Source organism: Sceloporus occidentalis, unplaced genomic scaffold (assembly GCF_023333645.1).
Source record: "Sceloporus occidentalis isolate IW3139 unplaced genomic scaffold, rSceOcc1.0.p SCAF_6, whole genome shotgun sequence".
In the NCBI taxonomy this organism is placed as follows: Eukaryota; Metazoa; Chordata; class Lepidosauria; order Squamata; family Phrynosomatidae; genus Sceloporus; species Sceloporus occidentalis.
Window position 1 is genome coordinate 121,764,476 of NW_028316986.1, and position 9,479 is coordinate 121,773,954.

At 43.3% G+C, this 9,479-nt stretch overlaps 1 protein-coding gene across 7 annotated transcripts in view; it reads right to left on the reverse strand.

Annotated features, from left to right (window-relative positions):
* Window positions 1-9,110, reverse strand: part of LOC149311345 (trophoblast glycoprotein-like) — a 103,891-nt gene extending 94,781 nt beyond the window's left edge. For 4 of the 7 annotated variants that reach the window (XR_016281781.1, XR_016281780.1, XR_016281779.1 and 1 more), the window contains exons 1-2: window positions 8,900-9,110; window positions 4,271-5,739 (exon numbers count right to left, since the gene is read on the reverse strand). Coding sequence is in view for 3 of the 7 variants with exons in the window: in XM_089530850.1 (XP_089386976.1) it covers window positions 4,271-5,397 (1,127 nt within the window). In the remaining 4 variants the exon portion in view is untranslated. Of the gene's footprint in view, window positions 1-3,992; window positions 5,740-7,367; window positions 8,054-8,899 lie in introns of those variants that run through there. The other 3 variants (XM_089530848.1, XM_089530849.1, XR_016281782.1) reach the window with 3 other exon arrangements.
* Window positions 9,111-9,479: the final 369 nt, after the last annotated feature.

The following is a 9,479-nucleotide window of genomic DNA, read 5'->3' on the forward strand; positions in this document are numbered from 1 at the left end:
ATCCCAGCAAAAAGACTCAAAAGTGTGAATCTCAACAAAACAGCCCACAAGTGCAAGTCTGATCACAGCAGATTTAATTAATTTAATGTAAAGAGCTGGTAAACATTTAGCAAAAAATACAGAATGATTGTTAAATACCTTAAATTGCCCTGAAGAACTGCAGGCTATTCATATACCTGGTTGCCACTGTTGGTCACTAATGCTGCAAAACTATGAATATGGAATCTAGTCCTGTCCTATCACAACTCACCCTAAGAGTGAACATATATTAAGAACAGCGAACTAGGGATTCTGATGCTATGCATAATCAGCAGTGCTTTTGTATATGACAACTCCAAATTAACAAATTAATCTGATTTCATTAAGTTGTTTTATCTGAACCAAGTGGTAAGGAGATCCCCCCAAAAGACTTTTTTTTTAAAATCTCCTTTGCTAATTTGACATTACACACCCTATAAACCTCTCTAGGCTTTGTCACCTGTCAGAGAAACATTCACCATGTCACAACATGCTGAACAGCTACATCACTGGAAAAAGCAAACACCAGGTGGGTGAGTGGGGGGACCCCAGAGACATAAATAAAGAGTTATAACTGTATTTTGAGAGAAAACTATGTACAACTTTTTCAGGAATTATACACTGTATATTGTCATTTTGTTTCACAATAAGATAACAAAGCACTGTATGACACTCTGTAAAATATATACTAAGCTCTATAAAATATTAGTCTAACTATTATTTGTCAAAATCCTCTGCATAGAATACAGTAAACAAATTCATCACAGCAAAACAAAAGATAGGACCTTGTTCTGACAAAGAAGTGAACAGCTCTTTAATGAAACAAACATGTTGGGGCATTTCAAAAGACTATTCTCTTTTCAGTCTGGCAGGTATTGGGAAATTAACAAAATTTATTCATTAGAAAGTATAAATTTGCTGAGACAGTTAATGAAAGACTATTTAGTTTAAATCACATATGAATATTATGGCATACAACACTATTCAAAGCCTTCATTCAGCAAGGAGATGTTTCACTGTATTTGTTTTTAACATCTGCTCATAGTTGCATTTGTTTGCCTGGTAGATGTTTTACATAGGACAATCTAAACTTTACATTGCAGTATTGCTTAGGAAAGCAAACTCTGGAACTGAAAGCCAGTTGCTTTTGAGTGCTTTCTGGAAATGAAAACATCAGCACAGGTATTAATCAAGAAGCACAACAAAACTGTCCAGTATTTTCGGACACCTTATAAAGCTGCTAATATCTTCAACAATTGCACTATTAGTACCCTTATTTTTAACTGAGCCTGACTGTTCTGAAACATTAAATGGCTCATATAGTATACTAGTATCAAGGAGGCTACGGACCTGAACCTGCAGGATCTGATCAGAGCAGTTAAGAACAGGGGAGCCTGGAGATGTCTCATTTATAGGGTTGCCATGAGTGAAGGCTGGCTCGAGAGCAGTTAACAACAACATTTATACTAGAATCAGAACAAAGTAATGACTGCAAAATAAGCATATCTTTAAAACTAAAACATAACTGTAGCACAGACCCTATTTTCCCTTGATCCCTAAAATATGGTGTTGATCTTAAAATATAAATTGGCAAGTTAGTCAAAGCAGAAAGTTAGCTTCATCTAAAATGAGATGGGGAAGCTTTATGATAGCAGCTGTAAAGTTGAGGTCTTACAGAAGTTTGAAAGATGAACACTAGATGACAAACTCTATGCACAGTTACACAGGAACAGTGCCACTGGGGTACTGGAACATATTTTCACATAAACATGCATTGTTAAGTTGGTACAGTAAGTTATACATGTTTTATCGGACAGCGAAACCAAGCATCGGACCTACTATGCAGCTTACTAAAAAACTGATAAAGCATCTTATTTTAAACTGGACCTCTATTAGAATTCTGTTAAGAGCAGATTGGCATCACAGTTTAGGCATTCCAATAGGTTTAGAAGAACAATATATTTACTAGATATCTTGTGCCATCACAATGTCCTCAACAAAGTACAGTGTGAGATTGTGATTTTCAGAATTTTTTCTTTATAAAATTGCATAACACAAGACATGTGCAGCTGTGGCCATGCACAGGTTAATAGCAGAAAACACACTCACATGTTTATCTATATGATATCATATCCCAAGTAGACCTGATATCTCTATTCACATCATTGCATTTATTTACAAAATATGAAAACTTGGCTTCTCAAGGGTCTCTTTAGATTAACATTCAAATTACAAGCAGTCGCCCCTCCAAAGAAACCAAAGCACATTTACTCACAACTTTGGCCTCACATTCATCTGCATCAGATGAGGCAGTGTAGTGGATTTTTAACTGGGCTATTTCAGATTTCATGTTGTGAGGCAGATTCACAAGCTGAATGCTCAAAGTTGAAAATAAAGTTATAAAAAAACTCCTTTGCCCCCAAAGATAGAAAACTGAAATGTTGAGGGTTATGCTAGACTAGAACCATTCTTCCCAATATGACAGCTTTGTTTATGGGGGCTTATAGGAGCATGTTCATTCATGTGAGCCTCCCACCTCATTATGAAACTGGAGCAACCCTACTTTACCACCTTATCTGCTGCTTGAGAAAACTAAGGCCAAGGATACACTGACAGAACTTGCTAGTCAGATTGAAGTTTAAAGCACACTTTATTTGTAAGCGAGCCACCATACTGAATTGGATTTATTTCCAAGAAAACATGGATAGAGTTAAGCCATATCTATACTTATAACGCAGCATATCAGTGCAATGCATCAATTGTGATGAAGGATAAACACATTTTAAGGCAAGCTGACTTCAACAGGAGGGAATTAATCATTCGCCTAATTCTCTCCCACTACAATGCATGGAACTTTAAGATTATGTACCTAGGAGTAAGACCTATTGAAATCACTGGAACTTACTTTTGAGTAAATATACCCAGGATTGCACTGCATAAATGTTTAACTTTGGACAGAGCATGCCCATTACTTGGCAGTAAAGGCCACCAATAGCACTATCTATTTTAAAAATAGTCAACTGAGAACTATTGCAGAAATTTAAAAGATCCTCACTTAATGGCATTGTTAAGAAAATAATATGAAAAATTACATTGTATAAGGAAGGAGACGGTAATTCACATGCAGCTTAATAAACAAGTGCAAATGAGAATAGCGTTTTATCTTCACAGTCTCTCTGAGAGATAATCTACATCGGTAAAGATGCTTTCAAGCAAAGATCTCAATAAATGAAGTATTTGGCATTTGCCAAAAGTTTTGTACAGAGAAAATGAGTTTATCACATTAGCAACTACAGTATATTAATTCCATATTGTGCTTCATTTTCAGATTAGAATATTGAAATAGCAAACTTCAGTGAAACAGACACTCATGTAAGAACATTTATTGAATTATTTAGCAGTTCAAACTCAGTTCATATGAAGTTATGCGGTTCATTTTTCCTTTTGCATTTTTAAAAAATCCTATTTTCATGTAAACTGCAAGTGCTTATACCTTTTACCAACAGTAAAAAACTGTACTGAAGTCTTCAGTTTCTCCCTACATTGTGTAAAATCATCAAATATTTGCATGCTTGCATTTTAACTTTTTTTTCTACAAAGAAAAACCTTTTTTTAAAAGGTGAGTTCTCAATACATATGCAGTCTACAGAAGTTTTTGCAGCACCAAAAAACCCAAACTGGTACTGATGGATGAAACATTTCTCCCCCTCAAAATGTGAGGCAGTCTTTGTTAAATGGTACTTGTTAATATGCATGCCTTCAAGATTTAAAAACATTAGCAGGAAGAGGATACAAACACCCTCTTTATTATTATTTTCTTAGATGTGAGAAATCGCCAAGCAAGAACCGGCAGCAACTTGCAAAGCAAACAGGCAGGGAGACAGACACAAAATGGAGATTTCTTTCCTTCTTTTCTTTTTTAGTTTTTTAAAAACTTAACTTTTTACCATGCACAATTGACTGTGGGCAATAATAATCATAATTGCAACAACAACAACAGCAACAACAACAACAAGGTGTGAATTTTGTGGCACAGGTAGGCATAATTCTCTGCACAGCACAGGTAAGTCTGTGATGTCTCTAAGGTGTGACAAGGGTTAGCAAGCATGTGGGGTTGAGGGAATAAAGCTAAGAGTCTACATCTCATGCATTGCTATTGTGCGCTGTGGCTGCCTTTCCCCATAGAAAGCTTCTTCAGACATCTGAATTGGAGCCAAGGTGTGTCAGCCTGGGATCGGCGTTGATCTCATACCTGTAGTGATATCCCTCCATGTGGTCTCTACAGGCATCCCTGATATTGTACATCCACTTTTTGATCCCTTTTCGGTTCAAGTATAAAACCAGGAGGAAAATGGCACCAATGAGGGCTAAAACTATGCCAAGGAAGACGTAAGAAGTCTGCAGCTGAGCCTGATCATCCATTGGCTCGGGGCAGTTCAGGCCTGAGAGATCAAGGCTCACCAAGGAGCTATTCTCCATCTCCTCAGGAGAAGAGCACTTGAGAGACCCTTTGGCCTCCACCTGGTCACTTTCCTTCAACCAGTTCACCATGTCCTCGATGTTGCAGTCACAGACCCAGGTGTTGTGGCTGAGGTTAAGGCTGGAGAGCCAGGGGAGGCTGCGGAGCTGCACGAGGGTGCTGTTCCTCAGGCACTTGAGGGAGTTGTCTCCAAGGTTGAAATTCTGCAGCTGGCGGAGACCCCAGAAAGAGACGTTATGCAAGCCCACCAGGGAGTTGTTGTGCAGGTCCAGCTGCCGCAGGTTGGGCAGCATGGAGAAGATGCCTGCTGGCAAGTAAACCAGGTTGTTATCAGACAGGTACAGGTGGGTCAAGTTCAGCAAGGTCCCCCTCTGGAGCAGCTCAGCAATGGCTGCCACCCTGCTGTTATTGTAGAGGGAGTTACGCAGATTTAGCTCTTCCAAAGGGCTGCTGCTGCCATTGCCAAAGGCTTCGGGACTGATCCAGATGAGAGTGTTGTCACTCAGGTCCAAGCGCTTCAGGCTGGACAGTCCAGCAAAAGCCTCTGCATCCACTTGCTCCAGTTGATTACCGCTCAGGTTGACGCTGCTGAGCTCCAGCCGGAGCTCGGAGAGGAAGGTGCCAGATGCAAGGTGCCGGATGTGGTTGCCAGTGAGAAAGAGGTTCTGGACGTAGTGAGGCAGGTTTGGCGGGACCTCTGTCAAGTTCTTATTGATGCACTTCACTGTCTTGGCTGCCTCAGAGCACTCGCAAGGCTCGGGGCAACCAACGGGCTGTTGAGTCAAAACCCAGCCTGAGAAGATGAGCAGGAGCAAGAGGAGCAGTTCAAGCCACCAGGCTCCTTTCCTTTCCCCGATTGGCGTAGGGGGTGCAGAGCCCCAAAAAGAGCACCCCAGCATCACCGCCTTTCCCAGGAGATGCCCTCACACTGTTGTTTCTTCTGCCAGGTGCTCTCTCTTGTTTCCTGGATGAGCTGTGATGCTGGCACCTGTGTCAAGCTGAGGAGGAAAGCCTGGAAAGAAGGGTTCGCTTCTGGGTACATTCAATGCCCTTGGGAAAAGGAAGGTGCCAAGGAAGCCCTTCCCTTCCTTCCTGGCACAGAACACCATAAGATGGTGGCAGCAGTAGCACCAGAGTGCAGATCCGAACCCCTCCCAGAGTGTCCAAAGCGCTTCCTACTTGTGTTTTTCCTCCACTGGGGATCTTGATAGCTTTCTTTTCCTTCTCAAGTCCAGCCACCTCTGAAAGGAGAAGAAAAGAAGGAGGATGGAAGCTACAGAAACAATTCACACCATGTCCTAAGAAAACCAGTCTTCTCAGACTTCCTCCTCCTCTGAACACAAGTTTGTGATCCTCAAAGCCATTCCTCTCACCCTGAGGGCACGTCTGCCAAGCCAAAAAAGCCAGCCCACCCTCCTCGAGTAGAAGAACTGAGCTGTCCATCTCAGAACACAGTTTGTGCATGGCTTTGCTTTGATCAGACTCTGTATTGTGTCCCATGCTTGTCACTGGATAGCAGAGCGATCATGCTGCCTGAGAAATAAGTCTGTCTGGATTGTCTTTCTTTTCCTGCCTTGCAAAATAGGTCAGATCAATTTCTATCAGCCTATCAACATGTGATGAACTTCTCCTGAAGTCTGAATTTTCCCTTCCTTTCTCTTTTTTCCCTCTCTTTTTCAAGAAGAGTAAGAGAACTTTGTCCAAAAAGAATGCATTTGTGTACAAAAACAATGTCTGTTTTCTAGATTTTGGAGACAAAAATGATTGCCAGGCATCTCGCTGTCTCTTGCTGAAACACAACACTGTGACCTTCATTGAATCCAGCATGGTAATTTTATACAGGTTGAGTCTCCCTTATCCAGAATTCAAAAATCCAAAATACTCAAATATCCAAAATTGTCCATATGGCTGGCTAAGGTAGTGGCATCTTTGCTTTCTGATGATTCAGTGTACACAAATTTTATTTCATTCACAAAATTATTAAATATTGTATATAAAATTACCTTCAGGCTATGAGCACAAGGTGTAAAGCAAACACAAATGAATGTCATGTTTAAACTTGGGTCCCATCCCTAAGATGTCTCATTGTTGTGTGCCCTCATGTCGTTTGTGACTTATTGCAACTCTGTCATGGAGTTTTCTAGGGACTCGGAGCATGGGACCTGCCCATGGTCACGTAGTGGTTTTCCATGTCTGCATGGGGATGTGAACCCTGATCTCCAGTGTCGAAGTCCAATGCTCAAACCACTACATTATTCTGGCTCATAATGTATACTGTATATACTCAACTATAAGTTAACCTCATGTATAAGTTGAGGGCAGGTTTTGGGGCTAAAGTTATGGATTTTGATATGACCCACAGATAAGTTGAGGGTAAAACTTAGGGCCATGTAACAAAGGATTGAAAAGATAAAGCAAAGTAAAAAGCTGCCAAAGAACTTAGAAAACTCCAGCAAGCACAATTTTTTGTGTTCACACTCAAAGCTGGATGGATGAGAGAGGAGAGGTGGATCGGTGCTTCCAGGACAAATTACACTCTTGCCTTTCACCAGGAGATGGTCCCTTTTTTTAAAATAAGTGTTAAAGTACAGCACTTATATTGACCCATGGATAAGTCGACTCTGTTTTTGAGGTCAATTTTTAGACTAAAATTTCGAGACTTATACATGAGTATATACAATATGTGAATATATCGTTATGTATATATAAATATTCAAAAACCTAGAAAAAAAAGCCTTGAAATCCAAAACATTTCTGGTCCCAAGAATTTCAGATAAGGTAGACCTGCACATTTCACTTTACCAATGCCTCTTTCCTAATCATCCAACACCCACAAAAAACTATCTGCATCCAGACGTCAAGACCATACCTGTTTTGTACACCAGACTACACCATCCTTTGTTACCCTCAATCCCAAGGCATTTTAAAATCGTAGTTGCATGTCCAAATGGACGTCCAGCCCTGACTTTTGGGCACCCAGCAGAGACAAATGGACACATACAGTTTGATCGGTCAAACTGCACACAATCTCCACTCAGTTCAGTGCCCTCTTCAAGTTACTGTTTGTTCAGAGGATGTTTGCCTTTACAAACACAGCTGAGAGGCTCTCCCAAGGTCACCAAGTGGGTTTCCATGGCTGAGTGGAGATTCGAACCCAGGTCTCCAGTCATAGTCCAATGCTCAAATCACCACACCACCCTGAAAGCCCCCCAACAACCCCCAAATATGTATCTTTTGCAATGCTACGGACATTTTAAAATACATTTGCAACTCTGTCTTGGTTTCTTCCTTCTTCTTTTGACCCCCTTTTCTTTTGAAGGAATCCTGTTCAAGGCACCACCTGAAGGTCAGGATTGTATGTAGCAGAGAGGCTTCTACTTATGAGCCTTTGGAAGGGGAGGATGGAGACCCAGAAACCAGTTAAAGCCCTCTCTTTTACCAGTACAGAATGGGTCCCTCCAGCATTGTTTGATGAGGCGGGAAAAATGGACTAACTTCAGGAACTGCAGAAGGGAACTTTGAAAGAGTTTTCTCCATCGCAGGACGAAAAGATCAGGAAAGTTTTACTCCTGCAAAAATACTTTCCCCTCTTTCCTTCACTTTCCTGTCCAAAAAAAGAGCCCTGGTTTGTTTTTGCTGTTTCTTGTGTGCCTTCACCTCATTTCAGGCAAGGACTTCTCCTGGGGTTTTCCTGGCCAGATTTGTTCAGAGGAGGTTTGCCCCTGCCTTCGCCTGAGGAGGAGGCTGAGAGAGTGTGACCCGCCCAAGGGCACCCAGGGGCTTTCCGTGGCCCTGGGCTCCAACACTCCAACCACTACCCCACACTGCCCTTTTCTTAGAAGGCAACTTATCCTGGGGGTTTTCTTGGCAGCATTGGTTCAGAGGGGCTTTGCTGAGTCTCCGTCTCCTTGCGAGGAAACCCCCCTCTCCCCACGGAGAGCACCACAAATATGCCACCCCTTGGGGGGGGGGAAGGAGTCCTGGGGGGTGTCCAGGGTCCTCCTTTTCCCGGACCGCCTTCCCTTCCCACCTTCCTCCCAGGAGGAGCTCCTCCACCAAGCCCTCTCTTGGGAGCCTGGCGAAGTTGGCACTCAGGCTGAACTTTCCTCCCAGTGTTTCTCAGTTTGGCAAGGTCCTCCCTCCTTTCTCCCCCTGGGAGGTCCTCCATTTGGGGCTGCCTGGTCCTCCTTTGGGGGGGCTGAGGAGGAGGAGGAGGTACCTGGCCGCCCTGGGCTCCCTCCTCGGGGGAAGCAGGGAAGGGGACCTGGCCAAACGCAAAGCCCAGGACCCTCCTCGAGAAAGAAGGGCTCTCCGGATGGAGGACCTTTGGGGATCCCTGCTGGAGAGAGAGAGAGAGAGAGAGAGAAGGGGGCCCCGGGGAAGGAGGGGGCCCTGCCTTACCTGCCTCTGGCTCTGGCTCCGCCGGGCGCACCTCCTGCCTGCCTGCTTTCCTGCTGCCAACTCCAGCGCCCAAACTGAGCCACTGGCTCCCCAGGAGGAGGAGGAGGAGGAGGAGGAGGAGGCAAGCCCTGGCCCGGCCCCCGAGGAGGAGCCAAGGAACACCCCCCCCCCACAAGGAGACCCTCAGCCCAGAAGGAAGAGGAGGAGGAGGAAGGAGAAGAAGAAGAGAAAGAGAAAAAGGAAGAAGAAGAAGGAGAAGAAAAAGAGAGAAAGAAGAAGAAGAGGAGGAAGAAGAAGAAGAGGAAAAGGAGGAAGAAGAAGAAGAGGGCTAGGAAGAGGAAGAGAAGGAGGAGGAAGATGAAGAGAATCAAAGCCTGGTCAACTGAGTTTATCACACATCAGGACGGATCCCCTGCAAAAATGGGATTGAGAAATCGGGGGGGGGGGGGGGACTGCCAAAGCGGGTTGATTTTCAGACACATTGGGCTTAATAAGCAACAATGGGACATTAACCTGAATGGAAAGTCAACAAAGCCCACTCCTTTTCACCTTTGGGATTTTCCAAACGTAAAAAGGACCT